Source organism: Leuciscus leuciscus (assembly GCF_965113295.1).
Source record: "Leuciscus leuciscus genome assembly, chromosome: 5".
In the NCBI taxonomy this organism is placed as follows: Eukaryota; Metazoa; Chordata; class Actinopteri; order Cypriniformes; family Leuciscidae; genus Leuciscus; species Leuciscus leuciscus.
In genome coordinates, this window is record NC_138729.1 from 44,049,458 (window position 1) to 44,073,117 (window position 23,660).

At 36.8% G+C, this 23,660-nt stretch overlaps 1 protein-coding gene across 1 annotated transcript; it reads left to right on the plus strand.

Annotated features, from left to right (window-relative positions):
- The first annotated feature begins 267 nt into the window (after positions 1-267).
- Positions 268-23,660, plus strand: txnrd2.2 (thioredoxin reductase 2, tandem duplicate 2). Its single transcript, XM_082170343.1, has 17 exons — positions 268-556; positions 822-890; positions 1,033-1,089; positions 1,182-1,326; positions 2,745-2,819; positions 4,288-4,366; positions 4,468-4,530; positions 5,161-5,231; positions 7,981-8,000; positions 9,843-9,934; positions 10,574-10,748; positions 16,085-16,221; positions 17,882-17,977; positions 18,422-18,514; positions 19,125-19,196; positions 20,132-20,229; positions 20,423-23,660. Exons 1-17 carry the CDS (start codon positions 484-486, stop codon positions 20,544-20,546), a joined length of 1,539 nt encoding a protein of 512 aa, XP_082026469.1. The 5' UTR covers positions 268-483; the 3' UTR covers positions 20,547-23,660.

Below are 23,660 nucleotides of genomic sequence, written 5' to 3' on the forward strand. Positions count from 1 at the left end.
TCATAAAAAGTTATTTACAGCTTAAATATGATTTGCAGTTTGAATATTTAATTTATAAGTACATATTAATTTGCATCTTTTGATCTCTTGATTGATCTAATTATTATTACTATTATAATTATTCACGTTTTTTTTTTTAAAAACAACTTTGTTTTGCATGCGATTCGTAATCAAACTGGTTCATTCGATTCATTGAAAAGATCCGACTCAAATGAACAAATTTGTTCACGAATCAGACGTCGCTGTTGTAACTGTCCTGTATAATAGCTGACAGCGGCCAAGTTCAACGCTTTTCTAAAGATGTTTCCGTTCTGTAAACTCGTGATTGTAGTTAATAAACCTATTAAAATAGATTAAAATTTGACTCGAGCCATTCTAGACACAATGTCATAACATAAAATTAGAAAACAATGATAAGACATTCACCCAGGCATAATTTAAGGCACCTATAACGGTTGACAGGGGTCTTGCCTCCTGAACAGTATGGCTGCCTTCAGTAGAGGCAGACAGAGGATCAAAGCTTTCAGGACTATAATATTTACAAGACCTTTTACAGGTAATGCTTATTGAATAGTAAGATTAATTGTCGCAAAGCTTTTTCGCTCAATTCTTTTGTTCAAGATGTCAATAGCCGTAATCTCGTAATTTACCTGGTTATATATAATGCAGGCAATTCATATATAAGATACCCATAATTTAGCAATAATGTCCAGTGCATGTGCGAAACAAATTAATAGTTGAAACTAAGGCATGTTTTTGAGAGCAAATATCACACATTGTTAAAGTCTCTGTGGTTGAATGACTTGTAATCTTGATTCCAGCCAGGAAATTTGATTATGACCTGGTGGTTATTGGTGGAGGCTCTGGAGGGTTGGCATGTTCAAAAGAAGGTATTTGTCATCTCTACTTTAGGGTTTGTATCCTTCATTTACAGTTCTTAGGAATGGTATTTAAGTTAATCTCCTTAATGTATCTAATTAGGATGACATTTGATGTTTTCTTTGATGCTTCACACTTTTTTGGTGCTTCCAGCTGCCCAGTTAGGGCACAGAGTTGCTGTTTTGGACTATGTTGAACCTTCACTCAAAGGTACATGCAGACAGAACCATTTATAGTTGTCATCTATTTGCTGGTAATGTATTTATTTCCAAAAACAACTAATCAGCTCATGCTACCTTTAGGCACAAAGTGGGGTCTTGGCGGGACGTGTGTGAATGTCGGCTGTATTCCAAAGAAGCTTATGCATCAGGCGGCGCTGCTTGGCACTGCTGTCAAAGATGCTAGGAAGTATGGCTGGCAAATCCCAGAATCCTTGTCACATGACTGGTGAGTTTCATGGATCTATATCAGAGACTGTATGTAGCGACATTGCTTGTAGCCAGAGCTGCCTTATTGCAATAACAATAAAGCTTCATACTGATCCGAGCATGTTATGAAATTCATATAATATTCAGGGTAAGGTCAGTGACATAACTTTATGTGGCACAGCACCATCTTGTGGTGAAAAACCAGATATCTTACAGGTCAAATCCGATCATTTCACTAGAGGGCACTCCAGGTCTGATAAAAAGGTTAGGGTTTTTACAGGTTTTGTCCAAATGCTGGCCTTAAATACAACTTCCAGTAAAGCTACAATAGCAATGTTGAGTTGTATTTGGCTTTGTTGTTTTTTAACTAACAGCTTTGGAGATTGATAATATAGCACTTTCTGCATTGTTGGCTAGACAAATTATTAATTGGAAGCTGTCATCTCCTCCAACCTGTCGTCTATGGGTTTTTGACCTTCTGTTTGCCCTCAAACTTGTAAAGATTAAATTACAAATCAGAGGAAACCCAGTATTGTAAATTATGGAGCCCTCTTATACATTACTTGTGTTAAACTTGTGTTAAAATGTCTTTATTTAGGTATAAATAATGTGTATGCATATATTACTGTTGTATATTATGTGTATGTTTGTGTGTGTGTGTATAAATACATTTTTATTCTTACTCTTTTATTTCTGTCCTATTTAGATGTATTTTTTATTGTTATACTTTGAGATTTGTTTGATATTGTCTCTTGAGATGTTTAATCCCCCCCCCCCAAAAAAAGTAATTAGTTTGAATTAATCGGTTACACTTTATAATAAGGTCTCATTAGTTAATGCATTAAAGGGATAGTTGACATTTACTCACCCTCAGGTTGTTCCAAACCTGTATGAATTTCTTTCTTCTAACACAAAAGAAGATGTTTTGAAGAATGTCGATAACCAGACAGTTTTTCATACTATGAAAGTCAACTTGAGGGTGAATAAATGATTTAGGGTGAACTATCCCTTTAACTAACGATGAGCAATACATTTGTTACAGTATTTATTCATCTTTGTTTACATTAGTTAATACAAATACAGCTGTTCATTGTTACTTCATGTTAGCTCAGGTCCATTGAATAATATTAACAGATACAACTTTTGGTTTTAATAATGTATTAGTACATGTTGGAATTAACATTAACAAACATTAACTTTGAAGTATTTTTTCATTGTTAGTTTGTTAACTAATATGAACAAATGGAACTAATATTGTAAATTGTTACCAATTTATCTTATCTTTATAGCTAATTTAAATCCTGTGTATGTGCTCAAACCTATATCCATGCAAAAGTTGATGGATGAAATATTATATCTCAAATGCATGTGAGGGTTTCTTTTGTGATTTGCATTGTTGTGACCAGGTAAGAGAAGTTTTTGTGTAATCTGTTGCAGGCCAACGATGGCTGAGGCTGTCCAGAACCATGTGAGGTCTATAAACTGGGGCCACAGAGTGCAACTACAAGACAAGTAAGTTTTACTATTAAAACAGCATGGCCAAAATGTTCTTTTTCCAGTATGGTTTGTATGTTTTACATGGTGTCCATTTGTCGATCAAGAACAACTTAAACGCAACTGAAATGTTTAATTCGTTTAGTTAATGATGGCTATTTCTGTGCAGATCCCATCAAGCTTTTTAACATCATCCATATAATGTTACGCTGACTTTGGCTGCTGGAAAAAGTAATTCCCATCAGTAGACCAATGGGTCAGAATCTGGGTTGTTGGACCACAGGTTGAGGGTTACAAAAATGTTGTCATCATTTTTGTATTCCAGGAGGGCCTGTAGTAGAGCTGCACGATTAATCGTTTAAAGATAGCGATCTCGATTCAAACACGCTATTAAACCTTTGACAAGTACGATCACCGCGAACATTCAAATCTGCACTGGCGCTGCTGACCCAGAGAGAACAGTTGTCTTGTATTGGTATGAAACAGATACACACACAGTTTTTTACCTCACGGTATTATTATTTCTGTTGCAATAATTCAAATGATTGCACTGGGATAAATGTTTATAGTTCATTAACACTGATGTCTACAGTTAGCAATCAAAGTAGAGTAAATCCACTTTTGAAAATTACTTGACTCTTCAAAAAATTGTTTCAATAACATTGTTACAACAGTTAACCAGACCGTTAAAAATATGTACAGTATTTGTTATTGAATCAATCATTCAAGAGATTTGTTCAAAAATGCTGAATCATCCAGTAATGAAGTCATTATGAGTGAGTCATTGAATCATTCTTTCAAACCGATTTAAAAAAAGATAATTAATTAATGAAATATTTTTAAATAGACTGCAGAAATGAACATTTTGTAACTCTAGTAAATTACATTTGTTTAGTTGTCTATTCAGAATTGTGGGAGAATCGTGATCTCTATGTTAAAAAAATTTTTTCCCAATTTATCCAGAGTCCTGCAGCTCTAGCCTGTAGTAAGTGTCCAGCACTTCCCCGAGGGCAAAAACTGTGTATTAGCTAATTACTTAAAAAGATTGCGAATGATTTTGGATGAAATATACAGACATTATAGAGCAGAATCTTTATTTCCCTGTAGATCTCATTAGCTGTCTCTCTCTTTCACCGTCTAATCAGGTAATTACAGTCTGAGGCTAAATGAATGTGCCATCGTGATAAATTGTCTTAAATTTCAGCCGTCTTACTGTATGGCTGTGAGGCAAACAGGTGTGGTGATGTCATTTCCCAGAATGCTCCAAATATATGTCTTGATGTTAGAGCAGAGGTGTCAGTTTGGGTTTGAACATCAATATTATTAATGATCAAATCTTGTTTTGTTGTTGAGCTTTCTTACATCTCCATGACTTTGTAGAAATGAATTCACTTTTGCAAAGTTGATGGGGAATTGTGATGTCGGTAGGCAACTTTCTTACCATCTCTCTTACTTAGACTTACTATCTCTCTGTCCCATGTAACAGGAAGGTGAAATATTTGAATATGAATGGCAGTCTGGTGGATAAACACACTCTCAGAGCTGTAAATGCCAAAGGAAAAGAGGTATGATTTTGAATTTATAGCAACTTAATTCTCTAAAATGTTATTTAAACACCAATCTCTTGTGCCATATTCCTGATTATCCTGCGTCGTTGTATTCACAGATGACACTGACCACCAAAAACATTGTGTTAGCTACTGGTGGACGGCCGAAGTACCCTACACATGTAAGTGTGCGTGCCAGTGCAGGCGGGCATGTGTGGGTGTTGTCTATCCAGAATGTGATGTGACCTTGTTCTGCTGATAGGCGTGTGGGAGAGATAATTTCCTTTCTGGCTTTCCAAATATGATCCAATTGATATTCTTCTTAATCACACTTGAAAGCCTGCTATTTATCTTTGCCTCAGTTGAGATACTGGTAAAGGACACAGATGTTATAAATCACCCCTTAAAAATGACACATTTAAAGAAAGTGATGCCTCTTCTTAGGACAATTAATATTTTGCATTGTGACAGAATTTTATATTTTATGATTATATAAATAATATGATAATTTATACTGGAAAATTGAGAAGCATTATATTTTGTCATTACTGATATTATTATTTGCAATGATATATTTAGAATTGTACATTTATATTGTATATTATTACATTTTTTTTACAGTCTATGATTATTACTATTACATTACAAAGAACACTTGATATTAATCATCATTTTATATTGATTTTAATGTTTTTTACAGCTTTAAAATATTCAGTTAAATTTGAAAAATATTCAATTAAATGCTGCTTATGCTGCATATTTAATCTTTAAAGTGGCTCGTTTGGGTTTGAACTGTGCGGTTCATCCTCCAGGTCCCAGGAGCTATGGAGTTCGGGATCACAAGTGATGATGTCTTCTGGCTCAGAGAGTCACCTAAAAAAACGTAAGTGACTTATGTTGTGAACAGATTGTGAACAAACGCTTTCAGCACTTTAATGTGTGTTTCAACATTATCTTCTTGTCATAAGTGGTCAAGAAATCTGCTTTACCTGTTGCTTAGCCAGCTGCATTTGTTAATCTGCAAGTATATTGAATTTATATTTAAATAAAAATCCATAATGCACCTAACAAAATAAGAACTTAATTTAAAAATGAACTTCTGTTTAAACTTGGATAATATTTTCGGTTCCTTACTGCAGCTTTCTCTTTAAGTCACGCTAGTTATTGTGGTGGCCACATCCTTCTCAGGCAGGTGATGTTGTTTTGCCGTTGATCTGTCAGCTGTACAGGTGCGATTTCAGGCTGTTGCCAGTAAGAGTGTTCATCCTGTGGAAGTGGCAAGACCTTGGTGACTGATGGGCATGAGCAAGGCCATTGGCACGCATGCCTGACTTATGCAGTCGATTCCACCATAACAGCAGAGCATCTGTCAGGACTGATGACACACTGTATGCTTTGGATTCTGAAGACTACCAAATAATGCATTCAGTATGATATCAACCCTTGGGCTCATTATATAAAAGTCAGTGTTGAAAATGACTTGTTTTGAGGAAACCAGGTAACTATTTTGTCTGTGGTTCAGGTGTCCAATGGGCCTCGGGACCTACAGATGCTCGCGCAGCAAATAGTTCTCTGTCCCGTGCTTATCTCTCTCTGCTCTGCTGAAATGAAAGCAGGCTCAGTCTGGGCAGACGTTAGAGGAAAGGCACAGCATGAACTTGCAGATCTTATCATGGTCGGGGTTATTATAGAAGTGCTGCCCAAGGTTGACTGAGTCTACAGTAGCCACAGTTCCCACACACTTCCCAGGATAAACTCTCTTTCCTGCTGTGGTTTCTGCATGTATGTAGAAGCTAGTGGGACTTCAGCTGAAGAGAATGTTATGATAGGCCTAACAGTAAATGCCTACGGTTTTTTAAGGACATGATCAAATATAAGTTGTTCTTTTTTTTCTTTTTTTCTTTTTTTTTTTTGGCCTTTTGCTATATTTTATGCTACAAATTTAAAGCAGCCCTATTATTAAAGGTTATTATTAATGGTTGCAAATTTTGTTTTGGAGGTCTACTACAATAGTAGGCATCCAAAGTAAAAAAAAAACACTGACAGCACGAGTTGGAAACAAAACAACCATTACCATATCTAAATTTCTGCTCCGGAGGCTGCACTTCAATACACAGTGATATGAAGAGTAACCATTTTGACCATATCAATTGGAGGCTTTTCTTTGGAAGTGTATGCAAAGTGGATTTGCTTTTGCAGCGCAGAAAACCGCATCTTCTCGACATGTCGACAACACAAACTCGTCTCTTCCAGGTCTCAGCCACAGTGTTTGAAGGCGAGTCAAAGTAGACGTTGTTCGCAGGCACCCAATGAAGACCATAGTTTATTATGGCATTATGCAAATTTGTTACAAACTTGCGTAGGTTTGTGCAGGAAGTAGGACTGGAATTACTGACGACTCGTTTCGGGCAGTTCAAAATCAGTTCTTTCTTTTGCGAGACAATAACTCTGTTTATCTGGCACTTTGATATTTTAAACATTGCAGACCTTTTACATTCACAAATGGCTATATTATTACACACTACATGAAAAATTATTTCTGAAAAAGCATAATAGGGACACTTTACTAGGGAGTGAAGGGAAATTTATATGAGAGAGCCTGAGAGAGGTAATGTAATTGGAAAACATGGTGATGGACCCAAACTGGGGTTGGAATCAGCAAAGGCGTGTTGATATGACATTGATATCTGGGTCACAATATGATTATGATTGTGGTTCTTTTTGTTTAGTGTGTAGTTATACAAAATTGATTTTAATTGCATACTTTCATGCACTTGTTTTTCATTCATCTGCATTGGACTTTGCATAATAATAATATTACGCTCAATCTAAGCTTGGATTTGTGTAAATAGAATGAATATAGCATGTTTTTACAAAGAATAACTTGTTTCATCTGTACTGTAGCACACAAATGACAAATGATTCCCTTAGAATGATTCTCTAATCAACAGATTAGATTTTTTTTTAACCTATATACATGCAAATTAATGCAGTGCGATTTGTTCTCATGTATCCTGTGTTTGTCATTCTATATAAAAAGGAATGTCTCTTATACTAATCCAGACAGAAGGTTTCTAGTCCATGTCATTCCTTATCATCAGACTTGTTCCACCATGGCAGGTTAGAGCTTAGGGATGTGTTTTGTTGGGGGGGAAAGGAGCTCTGAAATGTTGCTCCTAATCCCTCCATAAGCTGCCACACAAAAGAGCACTAAGTGCAGATGTGCATTAGCAGTGTTGTACACTGAATGCGTGTGATGTTGCTTTGGTGTAAGTGGGTTTCACTCAGCAGTGCTGTGTGGGGACATCCATGAGGATTAGACCTTGTGTTAGCAATTAGACTTCACCATGACCGTGAATCTCAGGGCGGTGTACTCGTCGACCACACACAGTCACTGCTCTTTGTTCTTAAGTCATCTTTATTGTGTTCTCCTGTCTTTGTTTTGGTGTAAGTAAAGTGGTGTGCATTTTATTCTCTTAAGGTTGTTTAGTATCATTTTACAGAATGTTTACCATATCCTGTGACAAATTTACTGACTCTTTCACATTCGTTTCATGTTTGTAGTTATGTGACCTTATTGTTCATGTTGTTTTTCTGTGATCTCATTAATTGCTGTTTTCTGTGTGTTCCAGGTTGGTTGTTGGTGCCAGTTGTATCCTTCAAAGCCGACACTTACTTACTTACTTTACAGGGGAAGTGTCTACCTATCGAGATGATTCTATTAGAAGCGCTATGATTAATCAATGAGTGCATTTACATGTTCGACCCAACGCTAAGTCAGATCATTTAGTCTGATTTTCTTTACCAGAATGCCTGTAAATATTTATATGCAGAGCAAAGATGGTTCAGAGGGGACAATTTGATGTTGGTTTTGCTTAGCCTATATGGTTTTTGACCTTTATCCAATAAAAAGAAAGAACACTGATGTTTTCATGCCTTTACATGTTGTTATTAAGCATAATTAGTGTATTTATGTACATGCAAATGCACTCAATGGCAGATTATGGCTAATCCACTGTGTTTTTATCCCACATAACATAGATTTACTAATTTAACCTCCTAGTGTCTGGAATGCAATTTAAATTTGCATTTTATTTCCTAAACACCAATTTTATTACTAATTTTCCAGAAGTCCATGAGTTTTTCCTCATAGATTATCAGACAATAAATTAGCAAGGACATATTAAGAAGCTTTATTAAATCACTTTCAGAAACAGCAGACTGTGTACAAGATTTGCTAAACAGGGCAAGTAAGTTTGCGGCCACAATCTAATAAAAGTTCCTATGCGAGTGGAAATTTCTGCAAGTTATTTACTAAGAATGCACAAATTCAATGTCCTGTCTGATGCAAAATTGGTTAAAGGGATAGTTCACCCAAAAAAATTACAATTGTTATGTTTTGAAGAATGTTGGTAACCAAACAGTTGATGGTCCCCATTGACTTTCATAGTATTTTTTTATTTTTTTTATTTTTATGCTATGGAAGTCAATAGGACCAATCAACTGGTTACCCCTATTCTTAAAAATATAATCTTTTGTGTTCAGCAAAGTCCTCACTGCTTTTTATGTTTTTTTTAAGTTAAACATTAAATACAGATTAAATACATAATTATTACTTGCGCTATGAAAAAAAAGAACACAATACAGTTATTCTATTTTACCTTAACAATTGAATGAATTTTCTTTTTATTAAAACTTTAAGCTTTTTTACATTTATTCCAAAATAACTATAAGTACACATTAACAAATTTCGAATTACATCTTTTTTATTTGTGAACTGATTTTCAGCTTTTCTTTTTAATAGTCCACTTATTTTCGGATCATCAGTCATTAAAAGCTCGGTAAACACAGCAGGGGTCATGATGATCACAGACACAGAGATGTCTCTTTCCGATTGCTCACTGAAAAACCCTCACACATAGTGTTTTCAAGTCATTGAGGTTTTATTTTGACGTGACATAAAGCGTTGATATCCAAGTTTGTGAGTTGTTTACATCATTTTTAATTAGTCTTCCCATTAACGCAATTTTTTACATAGCATGATGTAGGCATTGCCTCTTCTAATGTGACTTTTCCCAATTCATTCTCGATTACCCCCCACCAAACCTACGGTATGCTTTAGGGCAGGGATGGGCAACTTCGGTCGTGGAGGGCCAATGTCCTACAGAGTTGAGCTCCATCCCAAATCAAACACAACTGCCTCAATATTCAAGCAATCCTGATGACATTTTTCAGGTGTGTTTGATTAGAAATGGAGCTAAACTGCAGGACAGTGGCCTTCCAGGGTCAGAGCTCCCCATTCCTGCATTAGTGAGTCTGTTAAAACTCAATGGGCTCAGGGAAGGCAAGGGAGACGCTGCCTCACGCTGTAAATTTAACTGCTGGTGTCGTTGTTGGACAGGGTCACTTTAGAAAAACGTGATTTATACACTTTTTCATGTTCCATAATATTTGTGCTATTTTATTTTTGTTTTCCTTCACTGTGTGTGTGAAGATGTAGCACTGGAATGTGCTGGCTTCCTTACAGGCCTTGGGCTGGACACCACTGTGATGGTGCGTAGTATCGCCCTCCGGGGGTTTGATCAGGTACTACATCTCTGTTTTGGTGCCTTGACACTTCGTCCTCTTTGATGGTTTTAGAAGAAAAAAAATCCTCTATTTTTATTTTTATTAACCTGATTTCATTTGTTTTTGAGTTGTAAAATACACAATTAGTCACTATAACTGCTTTTGGTTTAGCCATTCTTTAATGTGACTCACCCTGGTAGAACCGCCAGGCTACATGGCAAAAACAGGATGAGAGGCCTGGCTAGACTTGTTTTATGACTGTGTTTTTTAAGCATTCATCTTTAATTAACGGTTATAGTGTTCTGACAGGAGATTTGTCAAGTTATTATTAAGCATTATACCCGCAGTATGGTCTGACAGGAGTAACAAAATGACAACTAGGAGCAAATTGCTCAGTTGAAATAAAATCTGTTTAAGAAAACAAATGATGAGGAAAAGTTTTTAAATGTATTTGTTTAGTTACCCTTTGTTAGATTGTATAGGTTGCAACTATGTAGATAATCCCTTATCCTTATTTCAGTTAAAATACTTTAATATGTATTAACAATATGCAGAGGAAAAATGTTTAGGTTTTTTATTTTATTTGTTTGTCCATTTTTGTAGGGGTTTTAATTTTGTCCATTTTGTCCTTTTTTTTTTTTTCTGTTTGTCTCTCAGCAAATGTCTGGTTTAGTCACAGACTACATGGAGGCATATGGCACCAAGTTTTCCTGGAGGTGTACGCCAAAAAGTGTGGAAAAGCTCCCATCTGGCCTTCTCCAGGTCACATGGATGGATCTAAAAACCAAAGAGGAACATAAAGACTCCTTCAACTCAGTACTTTGGGCTGTAGGTGAGGCCATCTTAATGCGTCACAAATACAGACACATCAATTTGTTTATTAGGCACTTTTCTTGAGAGGAAAAGTTTATTTTCTTTTTTTCCAAATTTATTATTATTATAACTGTGGCTAGGTTAGAAATGCATAACTCACTCCATAGTGTCTTTCTTCTCACATAATAAAATAATTGACCTATATATAAGTAAATTCTTTGATACACTGATCACACTGTCAGGGTTTATTTAGCGATTAATGAATGTCTGACTGTGTATTATCTCTTACTAGTATCATAACTGCTCTTACATAAATTAATGCTTCAGGAAAATATGTTGTACAGTTGACTCATCCGCTGTGATCAGTGATGCTTTCATCACATTTCAAAAGCATAAATCCTCATAATACATATATCAGTTTGCGCTTATATTGTCCTACACCACTGTGCTGCTATATCAGCAAAAATGGGACTTTCAGGCCTGAAAACAGAGTAATAAAGAGAGAGGGATGGAATCATCTAGGGAAGTGTTAATCACTGGACTGAGGTCTGCTCTTCAGGACCAGGATGCACCAGGGGCCCTGGGGTCACACCATTCCCTGCTTTGTTCTCTTGCTCTGGGTTTTCCTGTCAGGGTTGCATGTCTCTCTGTACGGAAACCCACCCAGAGCTTCCACAGTTTTCCCCTTTACTCATCCCTCAGCATCTCTGACTGCAGATGCCATCCTCTTCTGTGTGTTTGTATCTTTCACTCATCTGATTTCTCTCATTCCGGTTACAGGGACAATGAAAGGAATATAGGACTATCCGGTTTATTTATTGATGGTGTGAGAAGATAGTGGAGCACAGGTTACAGTGTACAGTGAGAATGAGACTTCAGCTTCCTGTCTGGATGTGTGTGACATGGAGAGAGAGAGATTTAGTGATCTGTAGTGACTCCTGCTGCACTGAATGGCAGCCTTGGCTTTGGGTGTTGAGTGGCTTTCTCAGGCCTTTTTGTTGCTGAAATTTTGGTCCAGACTTGTTTGCTGTTGAGGGATTAAAGTTCTCTCAGTTTTACAATCCTTTCAGTGTGTTTAGACTTTTACCACGGATGTGTGTATTTAGTCAAAATACAAACTGAAATGCTTTAAAACCTAGTGTGTAAAATCTAGTGATGTATTAAAAATCATGGCAGATGGCCAATATAATGCTGATATATACATAATAAATAAAAAAAAAGGCAAATTAGACATACAAAAATTGCTAAAATTAGAGGAACACTTATTTTATATTTATTATTATTTTACCATTTTATGTAGTACTTATAATGTACTGAAACTTATTGTAATTAATAAAAAAAAATATTAACAAAAAATGTAAACTCATTGAAATTAAATAGACACTTTTACTTTACTCTAAAACATTTTTGTTTTTATATTTTATGTAGTATTTACAATTTAATAAAATTTGTAGTAATTAATTTAGAAATTTTAGGAAAAGGTTAGAAATTATTAACAATAGTGCGCTATCCATTGAAAGTAAATGGGCACTTATTTTACAAAATTCTCTTTTTATAATTTTTATTTTACTTTTACAATTTTATATAGTTTTTAGAATTTGGTGAAATTTGTAGTGATTTGCATTTTTATTTTATTTTTAGAAAGTATTAACTGAAAAGTGGACACTTATTTTACTCAATTTTTATTATTATTTTACTTATTTGACTATGTAGTTCTTATAATTTACAAAAAAAAAAAGAAATTACTAACACTTATTTATTAATGATTTATTATTATTATACCATTTTATGTAGCACTTTACAGTTTGCAAAGAATCTCAAAATGTATCACTAGTAAAATCACACATGCTTTCTTGTGGTTAAATTATTTTTCTATGAAAAATGAGACCGCAATGTATTACATGTATTACAATGTAATACATTTTACATGTATTAATTGCGAGAATCATAACAAACAGTTCCACCATCAAGCCCTATCATGCATTAGCGTAGGGAGTTTATAGTTGCCAACTTGGAGCATTAATAATCTGTTTAGTCAAGTAGTGTTAGTATTGACTGTTGTCATAGTGAAAAGAGCTTTCAGAGGCTGATATCCTCTATTACACCCTCGAGAGGATGCTGTGTTTCCATGCTGTGGCCTCTCTGTTTCTCCATCCTGCTCTCTTTCTCGCAGTGGAAGCATAAAAATTGGGTTTTTTTTTTAAATCTCCCTCATGGCGACTTCTAGAGCAGCCCCATCCCTCCTCCTGTCTTTCACCCCCAGCGGAGCTCTTCCACCCTTCCGTTCCTCCATCCTTCCTCTGGGCTGCGCCCCTCTGCAGGTGGCTGTGCTAAACACCAGGAAAGAGAACATTTCCTCCATATTGTAGGTGTACCCCTTTTATGAGGACTGAAGGAGGGAAGTAATATATATTGTGTAAATATGCTTTCTTATTGGTTCACAATTGTGTGCATATAATGTATTTTTGATTTGATTCTCATTTTCTTTTTATACGCTATTAAAAAGGACCATGATAACTATAATTTTCATAAAAATGTTATTGCTACTGTAATAAACAGTGTTAATGTGCTGTTTACCATAATTGAAAAAAGTAAATGATGACGTGTTTATTCTTTGAATGCTCAAAATAGCTTTAGACTTTTGTTTTTTGGCCAATATTTTTCCGTTTAGAGGTTTGTCTGCATGACTGCATCGGCCAAAAATACTCTTTCTACCAGTTAACATTTCGTAGTTCCCCCTTATGTCTTTTCCACAATCTTGTCACTGGTCTGTTCATTTTGGTTTTCAAATATTTTTGAGTGAATTTGGACTAAATATAATTGAATGATTTCAACAGTTTTGTGTGTGTACATTAAACTATATTATCTATAGTGGCAATATGGAGAGATGGGGACAGTGTTCAGGTATAATTATTTTTACAGTTTTACAGTAGTAACCATAACTTTGATATTTTGGAGGAAACCGATCATTTTTGTAAGATTAGTTCTCTATTATGTCTAGGCTAAGCCACTATTTTGAGTTTAATTCATTAAGGCCATACTTTTGGCTTTTTCACTCTGGTGTTTCGCATTACATTTGCCAGGGGCTGTTTTTCTGCCACTGTGCAGTAAAATTGAATTAAAATCACCATGGAGAATTACAGATCTCACACTGATACCGTGTGTGACTGGAATGGAAGGCGACTCAATCCTCTCTTATTGTTTCATCCATTCTTCTCTCCGGCCTGTTCAGTCGATAAGGCTCATTTAAAGTCTTGCCAGGCAGATTGTTGTGTCTAATTAGCATGTTGGCCTTGATTATTTTTTTCTTGTATAACTCCAGGCTTTGTTCTTGTTCATTATCAGAGGCAGCTGTTTGTGTACGTGTGTGTGTACGTGTGTGTGTGTGTGTGTGTGTGTGTGTGTGTGTGTGTGTGTGTGTGTGTGTGTGTGTGTGTGTGTGTCTCTGTGTGTGTCTCTGTGTGTGTCTCTGTGTGTGTCTCTGTGTGTGTCTCTGTGTGTGTGTCTGTGTGTGTCTGTGTGTGTGTGTGAGAGAGAGAGAGAGAGAGAGAGGTGGTGTGGGTTTGAATTCTCAGGCATAGCTCTTATCAGTGGTCCTCTGTTATTGTGTCCAGCCTTCACAATGCCCAGCGACGTTCCAGGAGCCCAAATCAGACAGAAAAAGAGACAGGAAGTGCAAAGCAGGAATGCCCCATTTCAGTTTGACGCAGATACTGGTACTTTTCCCGCTTTACAGTAATCATCGTTTCGGGTCGTTTTTTTTTAGTTGAGCCAATAAAATGCACATTCTCGCTATTATCAGGTCTTTGCCCACACAAAGTCAAGGACGTTCTTTTTCCACGGGCCGTGAAGGATATCTCAAGGGGTTTTTTGCTGATGGAATGTGGTGTAAAACAAAGGATGTCTTTCATTTAGACTGAACTCGTAGTTCTTGGACTTCTGAGCCTTTGTTGCGGCGTTATCCTCTAAACTCAGCCATAAAAATAAGTTTTATCACTACAGTTCTGCTTCTGATGGCAATCTGTGTGGTGCTAGTGGAACTAGGCATTACTTCAAGTATTTATTAATTCAGTATTATTTTATTGCCAAAATTAAATTAAACAAAAACATTATTTTGTGTAATTTTTACAACACTTTTTATTAGAATTTTAAGTGCCCTAAAGACTGTGGCCGTGGTTTTATCTGCTAATAATTTAATAATAAAATGTATACAAAAAGATATATTGAGATGTTTTTTTTGTTTTTGTTTTATATTTTTAACAATATTTATAACTAAAAACAAAAGTATTAAGAATACTCTCTTTACAGTTCCATGTTTACTGTGAATGAATCAGTTTACTCTTAAGTCATTAAATATTAATGTTCTTTCATTCAAAGACGTATATATGTAAATACAAATGAATAACGCCTCTGAAATATCTTTTTCTTTTGCTAGTGTAGCTAATTTTCCTACAATACAGTTTCATTCTGAATTTAAATAATGAACATTCACATTATGGATTTTTATATATATATATATAAATAGTAGAAATGTAATTCTAAATTAGTTTGGGACACCTGTTAAGAAAATGTTTTTTCAGTTCCGTTTGCTGCTATTATTGGCACACACAGAAACTGTGTATCAGCATTAAATGTTTTCCAAATGCTATTTAGTGTTTTTAATTTACTTAATGTATAAAACAAATTAGTCGTAAGTACAGTTTTACTTAGCCAATATAACTCCAGCTTCAGACTTCAATTTGAAGAAAACTGTGTTTTATTTTTGTTTCACCATCTCTCACTCTTTCTCTGAGTAATCGATGTGTACATACATACTCATATCTGTGTCTCAGGTCTCACTGTAGTCGAGCAGAAGGAAGTTGTTTCTGTGCTTGAAGCAGGAAAAGGGGCTTAAGGTTTGTTTTTCTTGCTGTCTGATAGCATCTACATGGGTACCTCTGGCTTCTGCTGCAAACATTGTTTATTGTGATACCTATGAAGGCATTGGGACTCGAGTCTTGTGTGTGTGTGTCTGAGACGCCGTGAATGGGGGAAGGAGGCCAGAGATGGACAAGTGTCGACAGCCTCTCTCAGCCCTCGGATAGGAAGTGACAGAAATGACACCACAAGCCCCAGGTGGCTGATGGGATATGCATCCAGGTCTCTTCATTACGCCCTCCGTCAGACCACCACCTCAGCTGTGCTTGTGTTTTCTTTTCTAATCACTGGATAAGATTTTGCCCTCTAATCTCAGAGTGTAAAGCCACCCCTAAATTCTCCCAGCAGGCCGAGCGATAAACTCCAGCCTTAAGCATCCAAAAGCTGTCAGATAACTGTCCGCGCTAACTGTCATTGCTTTCTTCTCTTTGAGTTTAGGCAGAGCCCCCGAAACCAAGACCCTCAATTTGGAGAAGGTTGGCGTGGAGATCAACAAAGAAACTGGGAAGATAATTGTGGCCGCTGATGAAGCCACATCTGTGCCAAATATTTTTGCTATCGGAGACATCAGTGAGGTAGGCGTTATGAATGAATGTCATCAATAATGCACTAGTAGGGCAGGGGTGGACGATATGACCGAAATCTTATTTCATGATATGAGTTTTTCAGTTACAGTAGGTTTATTTAACATGTAGTAAGAAATACTGCAGAAACTGAATAATCAGATGTAAAAATGTAAATAAAAAATGTCTTGACTTGTTGTGCTTAATAACTCTTATTAACATCAAGCACATCCCTCTCTTTATTTTCGTATTCGTGCACGTTTATTTATCACTCTAGTCAGTAACTTTAAAGTCAGCATGAAAAAGAAGTTGGGATAGACTTTTCTTTCCTATTTTGACACATAAGCGAGAGAACAACTTCCCAAACAAGAAAAAATGAAGGGCATGACTTGAATTTGCCCCCCGTTGGGAAGTGATTGGATCATTGTGGTTTGCTATTGCTGTGATCTCATGTGAGTGACAGTAAACACGTCATCAGAGAAGAGAAGGGAAGTTATTTTGATTAAAGATTACGAGGGTGTATGCATTTTGTTTTTAATAACGCAGTGCACGGATAAATCGTTTACAATAAATACTACAAAATTCCATGAAAAATAAGAATTGGCCATTTTGATTTCGTCGTGACTTAGATATTTTCACATATATTTGTGATATAGCGTCACACCGCCCAGCCCTAATCAAACTCAGCCGAGAAGGAACAGCTGGAAGTCAACACATCTACAGCATATTCCTGTCTGTCAGTTCAATCGCTCTCCTGGAAGGTCGCTGCCCTGTAACATCTCCAACACAACTGGCTACTGGGATCAAATATCACAGCTGCAGCAGCTGTGTGATTATTGGCGCGCACACACTGCTACACAACTAGTCAGAAGAAGCTCTTTGTACGTCAATGTGCATGACATATCATTTTGTTAACGAAAGAAAACTAGATGTTGAGCTGCACCTGGTTACTGCCAAGAAGTGCATTTACTTTACAGCTGCTTGGGTGGTGTACACACACACACACACACACACACACACACACACACACACACACACACACACACACACACACACACTCTGAGCCAAACACCCAAGGCAGTTTCTTGGACAGCAGGATGTACAGAAGTTATCAGACTGGTTGCTGATGGCATTAGTCAGTGAATGAGAATTCGCCCCGCAGTGCTGCTTGTTCCTGTGTTGTTACTGTAGGCATGTTTTTCACTGCGCTGATTGGCAGCCGTCCACCTCTGCACTGTAATAATCATCTTGACTGACAGCCATGTAATGTTGAGATGATACTAATCTCCGAAATGTCTGATCAGGCTAATCGTACATGGATTTATACTTAACGACACATCATTAAAACATAATGCAAAGAAAATTATCATTTAAATCTTTTCAATTGTTGCACATTGCAAATTGACCTGCCCGATTCTTGTAGACTAGTTTGCTGTTGAACGCATCCATGCTTGTGTTAGTGTTTATTTTAGTATTATTATATAGTATACTATTATAGTATTAATTCATATTAACCTAATTTATTTCAGTTAGTTGCCAAGACAACATTTTAAAATTTAATTTACATTTTTAATGTTATTATTATTTTATTTTTTTGTTAACAATAACAACGTGTGTGTGTGTGTGTGTTTGTAAATGTTCTCTGACACAGCCTACTCATGCTCTGTTTCAGGGTCGTCCCGAGTTGACCCCGACAGCCATTAAGGCCGGAAAGCTCCTGGCCCGTAGACTGGTGGGCCATTCCGATGAGCTCATGAATTATGAGAATGTGAGTTTTTCGTTACAGCATGTGCTCTCATTCTCTCTTTGTTTCTGGATTAATCTCACAAAGCCTGAACATAAATGAAAATAAAATCAAAACATAATGATATTATATGTTCATGACAATTAAAACATTTACCTCCAAATTATCATTACCGTTATGACAAATCATCTCATTTTATTGCACAATTTTTACCATTATTTATATATAATTACATTACAGTATTTTTTTATGAGAATGTAATCATAAAAATCTTTAAAAAAAACTTTTTTTTAAATAATAGGAATTATGAAATAACAAAAAATTGAAAAGACTGGACAGTAAGGAGAATTAGTTTTTAGAATACTGTCACAAAAATGTCTTGGTGCAACAAATGTTTTTTAAATTATTTTTATTATGGATGTTCTCCAGTTAAAGTGTGTGTTTGCGTGTGTTTGTGTGTGTGTGTAGGTGGCCACTACAGTGTTCACTCCACTAGAGTACAGCTGTGTTGGACTGTCTGAAGAAGAGGCTGAAAAGAAACACGGCAAAGACCAGATTGAGGTAAAATACAGCAATTGTACCATGGTTGCTGTTAGATACAATGTGAAGTGCAGTTATAAAATGGCAGCAGCAGCAATACATGTTCAATACATGCAATTAATATTGCAGCAGGGTGAACAATTCTTCCAGCAAATAATATAGTTTATTATCCTAACTGTGGGCTCTCTACAATTGCCAAGCAAGCACATTAATATACTGTATTACTGTATAGGTGTGTGTATGTGTATACTGGGTCCTCGCACACCTGCACGGCTCTAAAGCCTAAAGCATTCAGAGAGGGGTGTGCCTCTGGTTTGATTGACAGGTGTTCAGGAGGGCTGACTGATGCTTGTAGAGGTTGATGAGAGATGATCAAAAATGCAGCATCCCATTGGCCCTGACAGCTGTGAGCAGCATGTGTCGGCACGCCAGAGCGCTCGCTCGCAAGCATGTTCAATAATGATGATTTCAGCACCTAAAAAATGTTTAGAGCAGTAACAGACACAAACATAACAGTAGCAGCACTTGTTTCCAAGTGCTTGTTGTAAAATGACGAGCTCAAGTGGTTGATGATTCAGGAAATGATGTCGTTGTTGGTGTATCATAGTTTTTGTTTTGTCTGGTTTAACAGGTGTACCATGCCTTCTACAAACCGCTCGAGTTCACTGTGGCTGAGAGAGATGCCACTCAATGCTATATAAAGGTATTTTAAAATAGTCACACACACACACACACACATATATATATATATATATTGAAGACTTCAGATGCAAACGCCTCTAAGTGCCATCTGAAATTTTCTTCTAAAATGATCGTTTTTATCAAGCTCGTATATTTAGGTTCAGTAGTTTCACTTTAATGACAATTAATAGGTAATTTTCATTGCCATTAAAGTGAAATAACTGAACATAAACATACAAGCTTGATAAAAATGATCATTCTAGAAGAAAATTTCAGATGGCACTTAGAGGCTTTTGCATTTGAAGTCTTATATACACTAAGACAATTTTTGAAAGAAATTGACACTTCGTCTCTGAAATAGCATTTAATTGCTATAATTAATCTAGTCAACAGTAATATTGTAAAGTGTTACTATTTGAAATAACTTTTTATTTTTTTTGACTATTTATTTATCCATTCTCAATTGTATTTTTCCATCCTCTTTCAAGTCAGTAGTGCAAGAAATAGTTTAGTTTCTCAAAAGAACTACAGGCTAATAAGTTGATAGTGAATTGTATTTTTGGAGACATTTTTTCTTTTCTTTTTTATAAAACACAAGCAACTGCAAAAAAGACATTTGTATTGCACTTTTGGATTGATTATTCATTACAAGCGTTTTTAGGTGTGCGGATAAAAAAAGGTTTCTCGACTACCAAATCAGCATATTAGAAGGATTTCATAAAGATTATGCATCTGTTTCTTAGTAGACTGGAGTAATGGCTGCTGAAAAAAGGGTTTTAAAATGGAAATTGAGTTTTAATATTGTAAGTTTAAGGTGTTGAGCTGTTGTGGAACCACTATTGTGTATCATGCATCCTTGGAGAGTAAAAGGATCAATTTCTTTGGAAGTTCAAATGATGATGGTCGTCATATCTCAATTATTAACTAATAACTAAATCCATGTTCTCTTTCCTGCAGGTGATTTGTCTACGGGAGGGTGAGCAGCGCGTGCTAGGTCTGCATTTTACTGGGCCGAACGCTGGTGAGGTCACGCAGGGCTTTTCTTTGGGCTTCCAGTAAGTTCCACGTCTCTGTTAACCTGCACGTGATGTTGAGCTGGAGTCAGATTACATTCATTTGATTTGATTTGCTCTGATATCACCCAGGTGTCTGTTTCATTACACGCACATTTGCGTGTAAATTCAAATCAGTGTGAGTTACAGCACCTGTGGGCGAATGAATACAGAGTCTGTGTGTTTATATCTGCAGGTGTGGGCTTACCTATGGACACCTCAGGAACACTGTCGGGATACACCCCACCTGCGCAGAGGAGCTCACCAAGCTCAACATCACTAAACGCTCCGGTCTTGACGCCACGGTAACGGGCTGCTGAGGTTAAGCATCCCTTCCCTGATCACACGAGCACACGGGAACCAGTAAACAGGGTTATGATCATGTGAGTTATGGAGTCACAGGAAGCATCTCATGAAAATTCAGGAAGTCTGTCTTTCAGTTTTTGCTTTAGTTTTTATCTCGTCTGTGTGTACATCAGGGCCATATCTTTGATCTTCGAATGACCACAGAATGCAAATCTATTTCAGTTTAACATATGATATTTCATATGATAATCCCAGAGGTCATTGCTAACAAGTAACCAAATCCAGGGGAGTTCGGCTAGCTTTTTACCACAGGTCAAGATAATCCAATAAGGTCCTCACGTTTGCTCTACAGAATACGAACACAGATCCAGGTTAGAGCAACACGAACCACAAGCGGCGCTGCGAACAGATAAACACGGCCATAAATCAGGATTAAGCCCCCATTACAGTTTGCTGAAATAAGAACCGTTGGAGAAAGTGGCCTAATGTTTCTGAAATATATTCTGCAAATATTGTTGTTTCTCTGGTTGTACTTCCTGTCCATTAGTCATGCGCCACTCCTGACACTGATGGATGGGATAGGCCCGTCGCTGCGCTGACACCACCCCTTTTCCCAGGGACGTAGACAAACACTCGGTGAGCGGCGTGTCACTCAAACGCAGAACCCGGTCGTGGACAGAGTGAGCGCTTGTTTAGTCCTGGACTTCAGGAGGTTCCCCAGTGCACAGCGGGAGCAGAGAGTACACAGTACAATAACATACTCTCCTGCTCCTGATGTCTCTGCTTAAAGCCTAAAAGAAGTCAGTACCACCGGCTACCTAAAGGTGGCAGTGTTTGCTTCCTTTTCCCCCTGTTCTTCACTCACACGTGGGGATAAAAATCTCAGAGCTGTGTAGTCATTATGAATTCAAGTCACAGTTAATCACTGGCAGAATGTTAAGATTAATTGAACACTTACTGGGCATTTATCGCTCCATAGGTTTAGCTTATCTGTTGTTTGTGTACTTGGCTAATAGCTTTGGCCCATGGTGCTGCCGCCCGCTTTGAGGGAAGTTAAACTGCAACTATTCCCCGAAGTTCAATTCATTTTGTGACTGGAAATCTGTGTACTTTCAAACCAGATATAGTATGAACACAGCATATGTAAAAGCATATGTGCATTTTGACACGTACTGATATATAATGTCAGCAGATGCAAATCTAATTGTAATGCAAGATTTTACATTTTTCACCTCACTGTCATATCGATCAAAACCCGTATAACTTTATTTATTCGTCAGGACACTAATGAAGGAATTTAGATTTCAAAATTCAAAAGCACCAAAAAAGTATCATAAAAGTGACCCATATGACTGTATTCCATGTGTTTTGAAGTCATATGATAGATTTGTGTATGGAACATAATGAAATTTAAGTTGTTATTGACTGCAAATCTTCCACCTTAGTTCTCTTTGCTGCATTCAGGAGATAAGTAGCGGTGCTGGATTTATGAACAAATCTTTTTTTTTTTTTTTTTCAATAGTTCGATTGATTCAGATCACAAAACCGGCCTGAATAATTAATTCACGAATTGGACTGATACGTTTCTCAAGTTCAAACTCAACCTATAAGTGTAACAGTTTTCTCTGTTCTCATTCATTCTAGCATGGAAATGAGCCACCAGAATAATTGTTCCATGGAAGCCTTTATTTCCTAGTGTAACACAAAAGAAGAAATACAGGTTTGGAAGAGCGTGAGGGGAAGTAAATAAAGGATACCATTTACATTTTGGGGCAAAATATCACTTCAATTGTTTAGTAAAATGGGTAATAAAGTTGAACTGGCCATTTGCATTTGTAATGCAGTTAAAAAAAGATATGCAAAACTTATAAAACACCTGAACAAGTCATAGTCGCTCAATTTGCCTAAGTTTTGTAGTTATACATGTAAATGTATGCAAAATGAATATGAAATCAGCGTAAGAAACCCTAGTCAAGATTTCAATGCCTCATACCCCATCCTTAAAGGGATAGTTCACCTAAAATTGAAAATCGTCATCATTTACTCCTGTTGTTCCAAACCTGTATGACTGACTTTCTTCGACGGAACACAAAAGATGATATTTTGAAGAATGTTGGTTGCCAAACAGACTTCTCTCAAAATGTTTTATTTTATGTTCTACTGAAGAAAGTCATTCATACAAGTTTAGAGCAACATAAAGATGAGAATATGATGACCGAAATTTTATTTTTGGGTTTAACATTTGCTAAACCCCCTGTTTCTTTAATAATGCCGATATGTCTACAGTTTCACACAAATACTTTGCATTGCGTACATTTTCAGTTGGTTTCATGAGAATGCCATAGACTTGGGAGTGAGGGTCCATGTTGGAAGAACGGTATATCTGGAGTTTGTTTTTGTTTGAAGTCTAATCTGCCCTGGCTCTGATTAATGAGCCTGAGAGCGGAGTGACAGCCTGCTGTGGAGAGGAGCACTGCGCTACCAGGTTTATTTGTACCCAGGACTGATGGGAAGAGGGGGGTACCGTGTGCTCGACTCAGGGACGGGGTGCTGACTGAAGAACCCTGACCCCAACACACTACCACCAACAGCTTGGCTCTATCATCCCACACATACACAACACACTCACAGCCGGTGGGCGGAGCTGCGCCACAACACAGAAATATGCGGGCGCTTATTTCTCCAAAGTGTACAGATATACCAGCGTAATTGTCATGTTACCGGTCAAACGTTGACATTTTCACATTTGTAAGTGTGAAATCTAAATGTTACATATAAAATTGAAATTAAAACAGTTATCGGCATTGATTGTCTCACTCAAATGTTGATAAAATGTGCTTTAGACACATTACCCGCAGGCCAGCTTGAGACAGCAGCTCCGATCCCCACACACACACAAACACACACACACTGTGAAGGGTCAGGGTTCAACTTTCAAGGGCCCAGCTAATGATGACTTGCACTAAAAGCCAAAACTGGAGAGGGCGAGTCTGATGTCACCTGGCGTCACATTTATTTCTGTAAATAGAGAAGCCTGATTTGGCTTAAGCTATGCACTAGATCATTTATGTGTGTGTAATAAAATATACAAATGTACAGTTGCACCATTAAAATAATGATAGATTCTG

Excerpts from the sequence above, each read along its gene's own strand:
- txnrd2.2 (XM_082170343.1), top strand. The coding sequence starts at position 484 with ATGGCTGCCTTCAGTAGAGGCAGACAGAGGATCAAAGCTTTCAGGACT. Across the intron at positions 891-1,032 it reads GTTGGCATGTTCAAAAGAAG|CTGCCCAGTTAGGGCACAGA; the intron begins GTATTTGTCATC and ends TGGTGCTTCCAG. Across the intron at positions 9,935-10,573 it reads CCCTCCGGGGGTTTGATCAG|CAAATGTCTGGTTTAGTCAC; the intron begins GTACTACATCTC and ends TTTGTCTCTCAG.